General features: G+C 44.2%; 1 protein-coding gene across 14 annotated transcripts in view; it reads left to right on the plus strand.

Annotated features, from left to right (window-relative positions):
- HDAC4 (histone deacetylase 4) overlaps nt 1–14,244 on the plus strand; it is a 267,150-nt gene that overhangs the window by 210,617 nt on the left and 42,289 nt on the right. For all 14 annotated transcript variants that reach the window (XM_055811564.1, XM_055811560.1, XM_055811563.1 and 11 more), the window contains 2 exons: nt 4,854–4,987; nt 12,352–12,472. In XM_055811564.1, coding sequence (XP_055667539.1) covers nt 4,854–4,987; nt 12,352–12,472 — 255 coding nt within the window. The remainder of the gene's footprint in view (nt 1–4,853; nt 4,988–12,351; nt 12,473–14,244) is intronic.

The raw sequence follows: 14,244 nt of genomic DNA on the forward strand, positions 1-14,244 counted from the left end.
GCTGTCAAGGGAGGAAGGTTTGGGCACTCACTGGCACTAATACAGATGCAAAGCATAAAAGTTAAGACCTTTACACTAGTCCTATAACTAGTCCTTCACCTCCCATAAAAGGTGAAGGACTAGTTTAATTAACCAGCCTTAACAGTGGCAGGAAGAAAGAGCCTACTACTCTGGGCACGCAAACACAGAGCAAAAAGGCAGGCATTTCAGCTGTTGAGCACGTGTGTGCGAGTTAGATCACTGATGTTTTCTTAAGGTTGTCCACGGTGTGTTGGAGATAGTGTTTTCGGAGGTGGATACTTAGAGCTTAATCACTAGGATTGAACTGTTCTTTGAAAGGCAGGAAATTAAAGTCTTGGGTATTTTTCAAAGCAAGCAGTGCTGAAGTGCATCAGGCTTCTTCTTCACTAGGAAAATCCATCTGTTTGATAAGTGACTGCTTTGGAGACTGATCCTAACACGATTATGCGCTTTGAATTTCAGAGGAATTAAGATTGGAATTGTTGTGATCATTTTATGAGAGGGTTGGAAAAAATCCTCATTCAGTGGCCCTACTGCAGCCGACCACAATCACTCTAGACACGAATGTGGCTCTTTAAGAGATCAGTTATTATCCAAGTTGTTCATCGCTTTCATGTTCGGGGTGTTATATAGAAAACACTAATGCTTTCTCTGGACAGAGTTAGGACTGGACAGCTGGAAATTCTGGGGTTTATGTATAATTTATTTGCCTGTCTTTCTCAGTGACCAGTACCTGAGACTTCAAAGGTACAGGGAAAGAACAACATAATATAACTCTCAAACATGATGTGCATTACTCCACATGAAAGTGAAAACAGTGCCCTTCCTGACTTCTTCAAGCAATCAGTTTTATGTCCCAAAGCATGACATTTAATTTTCCTTCCTGCTAGCATATAAAAGAAAACTAGTCCTTGAACTTGCCCTCGCTAGCACAAGTAGCCCCCTTGACTTTAATGAATACTTCTGCATGCACTGTTCTACACACTTGAATAAGACTTCTCAGGTTAGGCCATTAATTTACATAGCTCCAATTATCCAGTCTCTGATCTCCTGTAAAAATGGTTCCACAAATTATTCTGATGTTCTGCATTAAAGTATTTTTCATTTCTGATGAAGGCATTTGTTCCCTCCTGTGCAGAGCAATATAATTATCTGAACCTCAAATCATATGTTTGTTCTGCCAAGAAAAGCGAGTTGGTTATGCTTTAGTGCTGACCTTTAAAAATGATTGTTCTCATGTCTTAAAGAGTATTGCTTCCAGCACCACTTAATTTAACTTATAATGGCCAATGTAGTTTTGTATTTTAAGCTTAAATTGCCAAGCTTTCCTTTGTGTGTGTGTGTGTGTGTCTTCATCTGAGTGTCCCCAACCACAGGAAGGAGCTTGGAACAGTTCACTTCTTTCCAGTGGCTTGTTTTTTTAAGAGAGAGAAATGTTGAGTGACATTTGATTACAGTCTAGGACTTCATTGAGACACTACTGTTATCAGTGAGTCACTGAGAAAGGAGAAACTTTATAGCCCAACCAAATCCTATAAAGCCCACTGTAGTCTCCATCAACAAATTAGGAAGAGTGTGCGTCCTACCACCCCCTTATCTGGAAGCTGTTTCTTTAACTCCGTCGACTGCCTATATTGAACAGGCTGTTACCAAAACCCATTTTAGATGTATGCATGTATTTTAAGCACATGTAGCCTTCCAGTGCTTGGGGATGCAGATGAGGAGCTGCTGGTTTGTGTGGCTGGGGATCTCGCCGACAGCTACCTGTGTTTACTTTCATCGGTGCAGCTCCCGTAGCTGACACCGCAAAGGATGAGCTGATAAATACCACTGCCTACTTCTGAGCTGACACCAAACATCCTCCAAAAAACCTGGGAGATAACCTGCCAGATCTGCTGTACTGTAGGAAGACAAAGGAAGAACAGAAGAATATAAGGTCAATGCAAAAAGCTGGTTGTTCATTTGCATTTACTTTTAAGTTTGATCTGTGTTGGCTTCTGCCCTACCAGGCTCTGGGGTTACCCAGGTACAAAATAGAGAACAAAAGGGAGACTTTTAATCTGGCTAGGCATTGCTTTAACTTTGTACCTAGAGCTGCTTCATAATAATTTTTCAGGAGTTAGTATTTAAAGCTTAAAGACTTAGGGAAAACACCCTCTAAAAAGAAACTTGCAACACGGGTTCACATTTCGACTATTTAAATGGTCTTAGACCCCTTCCAACTTTGCAGCGCTATCAGTGTAATTCACTGTCAGGTTCTGCCCAGCTCCCAGGCAGTGAAAAGAATTGTTAGAGCAACAGCATTAAGCATCGTCTGGGAATCCAGGAGGTGAGCAAGAAAAGGCTGCTTAAAAACCACTGCTTGAAAATGCCTGACGTTTTTCCGCAAACTTATGAAGGTATGGCATGAACTAGCCTCAGATTTATCTCCAGGTTGGAGTGTCCTTTGCAAATGGGATGCATCTTCTTGTTCATAGCTGAAGGGGATCCGGGGTTGTACCCCGAGAGGTCAGCAGCTATCTGATGAGTGACTTGCTGCCTGTACTTCTTTTTGTTTAAATTCAAGGGTAGTTATTGGCTGTAAATATATATGTTGAATAGATACGCATGCACCTTTTGACTTTAAATCTATAAAGCCTAGTTGTAGTCCGTGAGATATCTGGAAAAAAGAAGGCAGAACCACTTTCTTTAGTACGAATAATTATCCAAACCTAGTACAGTTGCATAGGGTCTAGGAGGACGTGTACGTGGGGTTCTTTTAGGTACCAAATACTTTGTCAAAATGCCTGATGTCCCCTGAAGATGAGGTTATTTCAAAAATAAATTAACCTTAGGGTGAGGTTACTGAAGACCATGCGCTAGTTTAAATGATCTCAGACTGGGGAGGTCTCATGGACAGCCAGCCTTACCGTTGGACTACAGCTTCTTCTCAGGTGACATGAGTAAGAACTTTACCCTGAGGGTGACAGAGCCCTGGAACAGGCTGCCCAGAGAGGCTGTGGGGTCTTGTTCTCCAGAGACATGCAAAACCTGCCTGGACGCGACTGTGCAACCGGCTCCGGGAGAACCTGCTTTAGCAGGGAGTTGGACTGGATGGTCTCCAGAGGTCCCTTCAACCCTGACCAGTCTGTGGTTCTGTGACATTTACAGTGATTGCCTTTGCCCAGCACCTCCTAACGAAGTTTGATGTTGTGAATTAAATGTGGGAGACTTCTGCAGAGCTTTGCAGCACGATCTTATTTAACTGAACTTTGGCTAACCCAAAGGCAGTCAATTAACCAGTGCTCTGTTCTCTTCCTAGAACTGAGTGTCGTTTGGGTTTTGTTGTTTTTTTGGGGTTTTTTGTTTGGTTGGTGTTTTTTTTTCTACTTGCACTCACCTACAGCAAAGTGAGGAACTGCCAAATACATCCCCTAAGGCTGAATACCTGAAAGTGTCAGTGCCAGGGTTTGCCTCAGAGGGGAAAGCCAGATTTTTCAGTGGCAGAACATGCCCACACTCAGTCAGAAGGTGTGATTGCAGCTCGAGCCAAGCTGGAGTACATGCAGCAGCACGGTGCTCAGCTCCAGGCTGCGTGTCCATGTATGTTCTCAGAGTCTGGTTTCTTACCAGCCCCTTTGAACTCCATGCGGTTGCAAATTGTGCAGTTTACCTGTAGTTGAACTAGTAACATGAAAGCCAGCTCTGGTGAGTTCTGCGAGCAGTGCTCGTGCTGCCCGCCGCAGCATAGGTGTGCTTCGTCTGGGATTTTGGAGGAGCGATACTGGTTGGAGTGCAGACCCTTTAATGTTGGGTCTGGGAGTAGCTCCTGCCTTCACCGCTAATTCAAAGGCTTTGGATTCTTGTCAAGGCCTTCGATTTGCAACTTTATACTGTGCTTTCAGACAGATATTGCTTGCAAGAAACCTTACTCCTTCGGGGCGGGGGGGGGGGGGAAATCCAGCTGCTTTTGTTCTGTTCTTTGGAGCTTCTGGCTGAAGAGAAGGCTAGATTTAAACATTTGACTATGCCTCTTTTGCTTGAGTGGAAAAAAGGAAAGGTCTTTTGTCACTGTGACTGCATAGCTGTAGAGGACCTGCTGTTTTCCTCCAGTGGAACATTGGCTATGAAATCATAACTCCCCTTCCAAAAACGTACCTGGACAACTCTGGAGCATGAATCAAAGTCTCCTACACTGTTGTCATGCCATAAATACTTGGTAATGCAAGGGGATTTAGCTGCCTGACTCCCACGTTCAAATGAAACAACACTGCTAAATACCTACATATCGTGCTGAATAATTATGCCCAAGTGTGTGCTAATAGCCTTAATTAGCATGTTGTCAAATAGTGTTGATGCAAAGACTTCAGCGCAAGCTATTTTATGAAACAGTGCCTGCTAATGACTTATTCCTTCTGGTTTTTAATCCCAAACCCTAGAGTTGTTTTAACAGCAATTATGAAAGTACCCAACAGAAAAGTTGCAAACCAGTCCCCTTTTAGATCAGGTTCCTACACCAGCACATCTGTGCTCATACTGATGGTTTCAGTTGTCACCTTTGTCTGTCACTCTCACAGCTTCAGCCTGCGGAGATGTTGGTAACTAATTTCTTTTCCATTTCCAGAGGAAGCAATTGTTGTAGGTTTGGTACTGTCTCAAAGCAGCATCTTGGATTTTCATTTCTTAGAGCTCTGTGGCTCCTGGTAAAACACAGTCTTTGTCTAGAAGTGTTCAGCTGAATATAAAGTACTGTTGTAAAATAAAATAAAATAAATAAAAAAATTCCCCTCCTATATCTGGCAATTTTTTATTTTATTTTTTAACTGAGAGCAATTTTGTAACCTCTGCTGCAGGCCTTGTATATGACACTTTGATGCTGAAACACCAGTGTACCTGTGGAAACACAAACAGCCACCCAGAGCACGCGGGGAGGATCCAGAGCATCTGGTCCCGGCTCCAGGAGACGGGTCTCCGTGGCAAGTGTGAGGTAATAAAAAAAAAAGTGAAGGGGGGGATGAGATGGTGAGCCGGGGAGAAAGGGAGAATTTAGATTAGTCTGGCTGATTTGACTGCTGGATTATGAGCATTCTGGGGGGCTGATTCCTGGTCTGGACGATAGCGTACGTACCAAACCTGCAGCTCGGGCTGTTGACTGCTACCTGGATGTGCAAACTTTATACTGCATTCTGGCTTGAATTTTTTATAGCTCCAGCTGTTGGCAGTGTTTTGCCATATGTGGCCTAAATTTAATCCATTCCTAGATGACTGCTTATGCTTTTGTATGCACGTCTGTCAGGAATACTTTTCTAGCGATCTGATTTCATTGCATTGCGATGACTGTTAGAAATTTCATGGAACATTGGAGAATGCTCTTGCCTGATGTTGTAGTGAAGCTGCTTCTGTAATTTTCTATTTCTGTAATTTACTATTCCCTGTAAACTGGAAGTCCCTACAAAGCATTCAATTTTGAAGCAGCCGAACTAAGAACAAGATATGAAGTAACTGTTATTTGTCATCCCTCCAATCATAACAACAAAAACTCTGGAGCAAAAGTTTGTATTTCTGTGATTTAATAACTTTTTAAATACTCTTTGGTAAGCAATGGTCAATTTGTGGTGAAGATAATGTAAAAAGAATGAGGGTAGGAGGTTGCAGCTAAGCACTATTCCGTCACAAAAGGTTAAATCAACTTTATTGGACAAACGTATTTTAAGAGTGAGGCAAACTAAGAGAGCAGCTTAGATACTAAACCACGAAGACTAATGATTATATGATAGTAAATTATTATTATTAATAACTAATAGCAGTGATGATAAATTAATGGTAGTGTGTGTTCATCAGTTGTCTGAGCATCTGATGGGACTGAAGCTCACGGTAGGTTTGAGTTATGTCAGCATCTGGCTAGAAATATTCCACGTGGTGGCAGCATTGCCATTGACTAAAGTTCCCCATCATACCCTTATTTATCCCTGAAGAGAGCAAGGAGGAACTTCAAACCTGTTTCTGTCTGTGAAGCCCCATTTAATTGAATTTTGAGATTGTTTGGGGAAAAAAAATAAAAAAATAAATAAAAAAATCCCCCCAAAACAAACCACATAAAACCAAACAAAACCCCCAAACCAAACAAGTACCCCACTGCTGTCTAGCTCCCCTGTTCAGAAGCAGGAGTTAAACTGTGCAGTGCTAATTGCCTTGTATCCTACAGTTATGTGAGAGATGTTCTGTAATGTGTAAGTTCTTCACTATATAATCCTAGGGAACTCTTATTTTCCTTAATTTGATATTTCCAGTTGCTCTCACAATTGGAATTGTTCTTGATGTCCACCTGTGTTTCCCTTCTGACCACTGGTGACATTCTGCCTCATCCTGACTCCTCCTTTTGCAGAAAACAAGAAATATGTGATGCTGCCTTAATACCGGTGTTTTCTTCTTTGATGGCTTCATTCAAGGTCTGACGTGCCATTTCAGAATAAGCAGCTGCTCTAATTGTGCTTGCTTCCCTCTCTAGTTAGCTTTCCTTTATCCCCACCATCTCCTACTCCTGCCCAGACCCCCGTGTTAAAGTTTCCTTCTTTATCTTAAATTTTCTCATGGGCTTGATGGGCACAACCTTTTCCGGTTTCTCCATCTCCTTCCTGCCTCCACACTTCACTCTTCTGTTCTTGATAGGGTTTTTCCTGGAACCGCTTGTTCGCTTTCCGCTGTTCTTGACTGATGTGATTCTTTTCTGCGTTGCAAAACCTTTTGGACACTTCACTGCCCTTCAGAGTCTTTCTGAAGCTCCTCAGGTGGAACCTGTCTATCAGCGAGCAGGGTGAAGGACCATACAGGGTTTTCCTTCAGTGAAGGTTTACCTCCACATCAGGTGCACTTGCATGGCAAGGGGAAGGCTTTTTGGACTCGAGTGGTCTCTGCTGCTGGGTTGGAGCACGGCTGTGACGTGTTGGCATCGCTTGGGACGATGGGCTTGTCTCCTTATCCCAAGGACCACGTAGAAAGCTTTAGTCTGTGGGATGTATTCCATTATATCATCAATTTAGAAGGAATTTTGAAGTCTGGCCTAATAATTGTCATTATTTTTAATAATTATGTTACTTTTCCAAATCCCTGTTGCTTATGCCAAAGCTCCGTGCAGGACAGCATGAGCTGTGCCCTCTATCCCCACCCACAGTAGTGTGTGTGTGTGATGTGCAAACTTTAATGGAGCTCTTTATGTGAGGATGGTGACACTTACCACCAATGCAGCCTACTATGTACCTACAATTTTTTTTGATGGATTAGAACTCCTCCATCTGCATAGCAGCCCTACAGGCACTGGGAAAGAGGTGAATATTTTTAGAATTAGCAGTAGGTCTGCAGCAAGTCAGCAGCAACACCTGGATTATAGCACTCAGAAATTTGCCAGGCTGTATATTTAATTTTTTTCTGAGCTCCTATTTTATTCCGGGTTTTTTTGGGGGGTGGGGGTTAGCTGGTCTTGCTGACAGACACATCTGTGCATGCTCATTTTTATCTTCACTGTTGCAGGTCTGTTGTCCTATGCTTCAGAGGTTATAAGCCAGTTAAGTAAGCCCAAGGGCCTGATGTGAAAATTGTTTGTGATCATGTAGTTTAATCCATTTTCTTACAACTCATATTTGTAAAAGGACAGTTTGAACTTTGACATTTCCTTATCCTCATGTTTCCCTTTCCTTCCTTAATAGCCCTTTGCTGTGGTCCGGGTGTGGTTATAGTTTGATTCTGTTGCTTGCAAGTAGTTGCTTGACACAGATTAGAAACACAGCACCCTGCGTAGTAAATAATCCCGTACACACTGTGTGGGATTAGACAGGACTCCACTGGATCCCTGTCCTCTTCCAGAAAGAGTTTAACAGCTCTCGTTCACCCCCGCAACTGCATGCTGAAAATAAATCCCAGCTCTGCTTTCTCATGCAAGCTCAAACAGTTCTGGGTGTCTGTCTCCTGGAAATGTTCTTTTGGTGTTTCTGTTGCACACATGCCCCAAGCCAGAAAAGGACTCACAGATAAATATTTTTATCATGCATGCAAACAAATGCTTGCTTTGAAATTTCAGAAACAAACTAAGTGAAAACCTGTTTTCAACAGGCAGCCGAGAGGCTCCTAGACAACCTGCCAAGTGCTGGGTTCCTACCATTTCTCTTGGAGGCAAGAGAAGTGAACCAGAAGGGGCACAAATATTTTTAGAACAGAAAATACCACATCACTTCTCCCCCCGCCTCTCATTTTTCAGCAGTGAAACAGATATGTATTTACTAAAGTCGTCCAAAAACCGCTTTACGTCCAGCTGAGGGGAAAATATGTGCCAGATTTGCGGTGTGATAGGTAAGAGTCTGGCAGAGTTGCACAAGTTTAAGGATGACCCTTTGGAGCATTTGTCCAGACTTAATGACAGCAGTGGTTTAGAGTATTGCTTGTTTAATTAAGTTAGCTTTATAAAATGCAACAATTACTCTGGTGTACATGCAGCATTCAGAAGTAACAATTACACTAATTGAGGCAATCTCAATAAAAGACTCTCCCCCCTAAACGAAAACCCACAATCCATGGTATAGTGTAATCCTCCAGCCTTCATCAAGAGCGAGAGGAAATCGATAGGTTTTGCTGTGTGTTTCAGAGGTAATCAAATCCCCGGGCTGCTCGACCAGGATGAGGAAGAATGAGTTCCTCAACCAGGGTCCGTCTCCAAGCACATCTTGGCAGCAGTCCTGTGTTGTTGAAAGCATGAGGTCTGTTAGCTGAAGGTTAATCGCAGCTGCGGAGGACTGACATGAAAAATCAGAGCCAGGGCTTGGCCATCTCTAAGAGCAGAGCCGTGTCCGCCGTTTTCCTGGCACAGCGTCGGATGGGTGTCCGGTTGGAGGGCAGGACAGGTCTGGGCGGGTGAAGCCTCTGGAGAGCTGCTGCTTGCCCAGGGTTTCCCATGGCGAAGCACCCAGGCCGTGTGGGAGGCGCTGGCAGTGGTGCCTGGGAAGTCAGTGTCTGGAGAGAAGCTTTGTATCTGTTTTCTTGGCCTCTGGGGCATTTTTGGGGGCCACGGTTGGGGCAAGATCTGGCTGGCTGTCGCTCAAGATTCATCTCCTCTCCTGTTGAAGCATCATAGGGTGAAGTGGTGAATAAATTGTAAACTACGAGACTAGTGGGGGTTTTCTTTTCTTTGAAATGCAAAGGAAAAGCTGGCTCCAAGGAAATGGATGTGCAGATGGATGTCCAGAAGGATGTGTGTCAGGCACTGGGAGAGGGGTGGTGGCGTGGTGAGGCAAAGGTTGGGTTTTGTGCAGGAAGGAGCACAAAGGACACAGGGTAAAGAGCCAACTAGTTCACTGGGGTTAAGAAGCCTACTTCTGAGCTGAAAAGCTGGGGTTTAGCAGCCTGGAAAGAGGTTGAGGAGGGGGAGTGTAATAAGGAGTAAGCAAGCTCAATAGGCAATGCAAAGCCTCAAAGATAAGAGTATCAGGACTTACGAGCTCTTAGAAAGCAAGGAACTGCTCAAATTAGGAGTGTGGATCGCAGGCTGAGCTGTAGACTGAGATAAAACTTGTGACAGGTCTGGAAACAGGAGTGAGGAATATGGTTTTTTACTCCAGCTTTATTTGTGGGGGGATTTATTTTCTTGGCGTCTTTGTGTTAGAGCCAAGGAGAAAGCTTGTGGTGCCTGAGCCGGCAGATGAGAAAGGTGCAAGAGCCTCTTGAGCATAATCCTTTCTACCTAGGCAACGTTTGCTGTAGCGTTTGTGGTTATATATTTGTCCCAGTAAGTAGTAGGGTTTTTTTCTTGAATGTGTTTTGCTTGCAGCAGAGCTGGAAGTTCTTCATCCGCTCATAGTTTCTATTTGGTTATGGGTGTCACGTGGAGGGGAGGGTGGTATTGATAACCCTCGCAAGAAGCACAGAGCTCGGATGGTCTTGGTAGAGCCACCTACTTTAAATGGGAGCAGCCCTTCCCCGTCCTGGGGAGCTGAAGCTGTTTGCATCCACGGAGGAGCTGGCGCGTCATCGCGGCGGGCTGCCGTTCTCCTCGTGTCTTCACATAACGCCAAGAAATACAAAATGCTATTTCTGTACGTCCACTAAATGTAGCAGCTGAAAATGGGTCAGTACATCTTGTTCAAAGGAAAAGAGTTGGCATATGGGTTAGAGGGAAGCTGCAAAAGCATGTAAGGAGGGACTGAGGCAGGCTTACCCTGAACAAAAAAGGAAGACAGGATAAAAGTTCAAGGGGGATTTGCCAGATATTTCTGTCTCTTCTGGGTCTAGCATTTTTGTGATTATTGCCTCTTTAATGGGATGCTGCATTTTTGCCTTGTCATTAACCTGAGGAAACCTAGGTGGTGGAGCAGAGCATGGAGAAAATGAAAGAGGAACTGGAGAGCAGAAATGCCAAAATTAGAAGAGGCAGTGCATGAGCACTCCTGCCGTGCTTTGATGCCTGATGCCTTGTGCCTCAAACGGTTTTACAAAGTGTTTCCTGTGCACTTTGCAACACGTGATGGGGGCTTACGCTGAAGACTGGAGACCGAAAAAATCCATCCAGTTTGTTCTGTGGCTCGTGCTTCAGAGGCGGAGGTCCTGGAGCCCCCGTGCGCCCAGCGTGCTCCAGCCCGGGGTGCTGTGGCTGGGCCAGGCTGCAGCCCGCGATGGCAGCGCGGTGTGGAAGCAGGCACTGCTTGGCTGGAAGTGCCAGTGCCTTTGAAGCATCTTGTCTCCGGCACTCTCCTGCAGAGTAAGCAGCACACGGCAGTGCTTCCGAACGGCAGCAGCTCTCAGGAGCAGGAGGCACAGTCTGACCTTCTCTTCAGAACAAGTTTTCCATTTGAAAGTCTGTTCTTTTGAGGAGTGTGATTTCTTTTTTCCCCTTTAAGCTATACTTTTTTTATAGTTCTTATTAGAAACTCTGCTTCTCCGGGGATGTGGAAGTCTTAAAAAAGCAACTGGCTTTGACGAAGCCAGGGTGAAGGCTGCGTAGGAGATGTGTGCGATCCTACGTGGGCTGCACAGCGGGATGCTTGTTGCTGAGGCTCAAGTTCTGGGTGACCATGGGACCTCTAGAAGAGTCTTCCAGAGCCTTCCAACGTTTTGCTGTTAACTATTTATATTTTAGTATTACTGTTGTAGAGGGGAATAATCCTGTAGGAAGCAGCCCCCCCCCCCCCCCCCGAAGTGACAACTCCTTTTAGAGTGTTTTAGTCCAAATGGCAACAAAAAATTGTGAAGTAGTTCCAAGCCATATGAAATACTTTCTTGGGGCAGGGGGAGTGCACACATGTTTCTGAAGCAAAGCAATCCTCATTTCTGAATAACTCCTTACCCTCCCTCATGGCCACCTCTTGACTTACCCCCAACCTCAGCACTTCTTGGCTCGCTGTGTATTTCCCCTGCCAACATTTTGGAGGCAGTTGCAAGCTCCCAGTTAAAAAGGTGAGGTGTTTTTTCTGCTGTCAGAGCTTGGTGTACCTGATAACCCATGGCACCATCTGCCTGCTGGGGAGCACTCCCTCCTCTGCAAGAGGCCATGACATGGTCCTTGTTTGCCCAAGATTTAGCACCTCCATGTAGCACTTTGTTCTTACAAATATTTTCCATTGCAAATGCGTGATGGCAACAAAAGAAACCTCAGAGGTGTGCTGGACCCCTATGACAATTTGTGAAATATGAAATTGGGTCCTGCTGACATCAGCAAAAGCTTTGCCATGATCTTCAGTGAAGCCAGGGTTTTGGCTTTAGTGTGCATCTGCCTTTCCTGAGTTTCAGCTGGTAAAAAAATCAGGGTTGAGCATATTGGCTACAGTACTTCCAGCTCCACCTGCATCATCATATAAGAAAACAATGTGCAACAGATTGAATCGTGTGGGATTTCCAAGATGAGTTTTAGAGCAGAGAGTTTGTAACTGACCCTTGATTTCTTGAAGGTTCGTTTAGTTTGGAAAGCGCTGTGTTTGGGAGAAGTTTTTAGGTTAGCTTAGTAATCATGGTGGGATTGTTGGAGGTGGTTTGGAGGGACGCATTTTCACCAGAGAATCACTTTGTAATGGCTTATAACTGAGATCCTGAGTATTCAGTAGTTGAGCAATGCTTGTGTAATTTAGCATATACTCTGTGGTAAGTATTTTTAAAACAAAACATAAATAGATCTAAAGATTAATTTATATGTGAAACTAGTATTTTGAATAAGGGATTAACCCAAAATCTGTCTTACAATTAATTTTGCTGCATAGGAACTCATTTTAGCTTTTTGGTTACTGTCTTTGTGAGTCGCTAAGGAAAAAGAAAAGTTCTTTAATGAGTTAAGCAGTTAATCAGTGACTTCATCACTCCTTTTCTTTCATCTTTCAGTGCATTCGTGGAAGAAAAGCAACTCTAGAAGAGCTGCAGACAGTTCACTCGGAAGCCCATACGCTGCTGTATGGCACAAACCCTCTGAACAGACAGAAACTGGACAGCAAGAAACTTCTAGGTATTGTTCCCTGGGGGGTGGGGGGTCCCCTTCCTTCCCTCTAGCCTTGACTGGCAGTCACTTTAGCAGTAGCGGTATGAGGTGCGATGCAGGACTCCCTCCATCCTCAGCCCCAGGCAATGCCCAAGAAGATTCTTCCCACCTCCATTCAGTGTCTGCTTGGGAGCAGCACAAGATACATCTGTCACCCTTTGTTCAGGTAGATCCCTAAAACCTCGATAGCTAAAGCTTCCTTTCTTTTATGTCTTCAAAACCTAAAGAGCTTTCCCTGAGGAGGAAAGGTAATTCAAACACTTTGTTTTATCCTTGGCTACTCTTCTCTGCATGTTAGAAAGTTATCCATTGCTAGGTAGGAACTGGCACACCTTACCAGGGACCTGGATCTGCAGCACCAACCAGCTGCATAGACACCAACAAATAGCCGTCAGTTTTGTATGGATAATCTGCAAGAGATATGCAGGGGCCTCTTAGATAGTCTTACATTATTTTTTTTTCAATTTGGAGTAAGATTGTTTGTCCCTTTCACTGGAGACTGGATCTTCCTGAAACAGGTCTGTGTCTGTCATAAAACATAGACATTTTCCCTGCAAAAAATCTAGAGAACAGTTTTTCAGATGACCAGCCCGCCCCACAGCAACCAAACCACATTGATTTTGGCACCTTACCTTTGTGGAGATGTCATCATCTCCCTTTACTTTTTGCCTTTTCGCAGCAGTCAGTGATAGACTGGAGGGGCAGTTTTGGAAGTTCTCACATGGGGATCAGCAAACAGACAGTTCTGGAACCTAGAAGTTGAGAATATTTATTTTGGGATTAGCTTGACTTTGAATGATATAAAAAGAGGATTAACTTGATGGCCTGCATGATGTAGTAGTCACAGCAAAAGAGCTGGAAAGATTTTGCAACATACTCACTATGTACATTAGATCCCCAAAGAGGAAAGCTATTAGCCAGTTGTTCAAACATGCAATTAGCACTGTGTTTATAGCTAACTTACCACCTCTTTAAAACCCCGAGAAATGAAAAGTAGACACTTCTGGCTGAATGATAGCGCAATTTGTATATGAAGTTTAAAAAATTTATGATGTCATATCCTTGGTAGTGTAAAACTCTCACCTTGCGTAAGGCATATCCACCAGTCCAAAGAAACAGCATGTAAATCTTCCCTGGTGGATCTGAGAAGGTTCCTTGTTTGCAGTTGCACCATCTTCACACTGACTGATTTCTTTGCAAATTTGTGAACCATAGCACGGAAGGTGTGTGAGGACATGTGTCCTCACCGTCCGCTGTGGTGGGATCCAGGCAGTCTTTCAGCATCTGAGCCGTTGGCCTCACCAGCCTGGAGCAGGCAGGGTTAGCACCGTGCCTGTGGCAATGGTCATCATCTCCATGGAGGGGCTGAGCGGGCAGTAGGTCACCCGAACCCCTCTCCTGTTGGAGATACCCCTTGCAAGTTACGCTTTTAGGGTGGACTGTGATAACACTGAGTGTTTTCGGCTCATTCAAAGGTCAGATCCTCTCGAAGTACTTTTCTACTCCCTCTTTGATGCTCAGTACAATCTGTATCAATAATCCCGCAGATACATTTGGAGATAGTTTATTTGGTTAGAACTGGATTTGGGGATACCCAGGTTTTGCTGAACCATTCCTGATGGTTTATTTAGAGAACCTGAGGAAGGAGGCAGTCTTTCTGCCTAAGTACTTCTGTGGTTTCGCTGTGTGCCCCCTGTGTCTTTAATCACTCATTTTGTAGAGATCAAGTTTATTTTTAT

The sequence above is a fragment of the Falco peregrinus genome, chromosome 8 (assembly GCF_023634155.1).
Source record: "Falco peregrinus isolate bFalPer1 chromosome 8, bFalPer1.pri, whole genome shotgun sequence".
Taxonomy (NCBI): domain Eukaryota; kingdom Metazoa; phylum Chordata; class Aves; order Falconiformes; family Falconidae; genus Falco; species Falco peregrinus.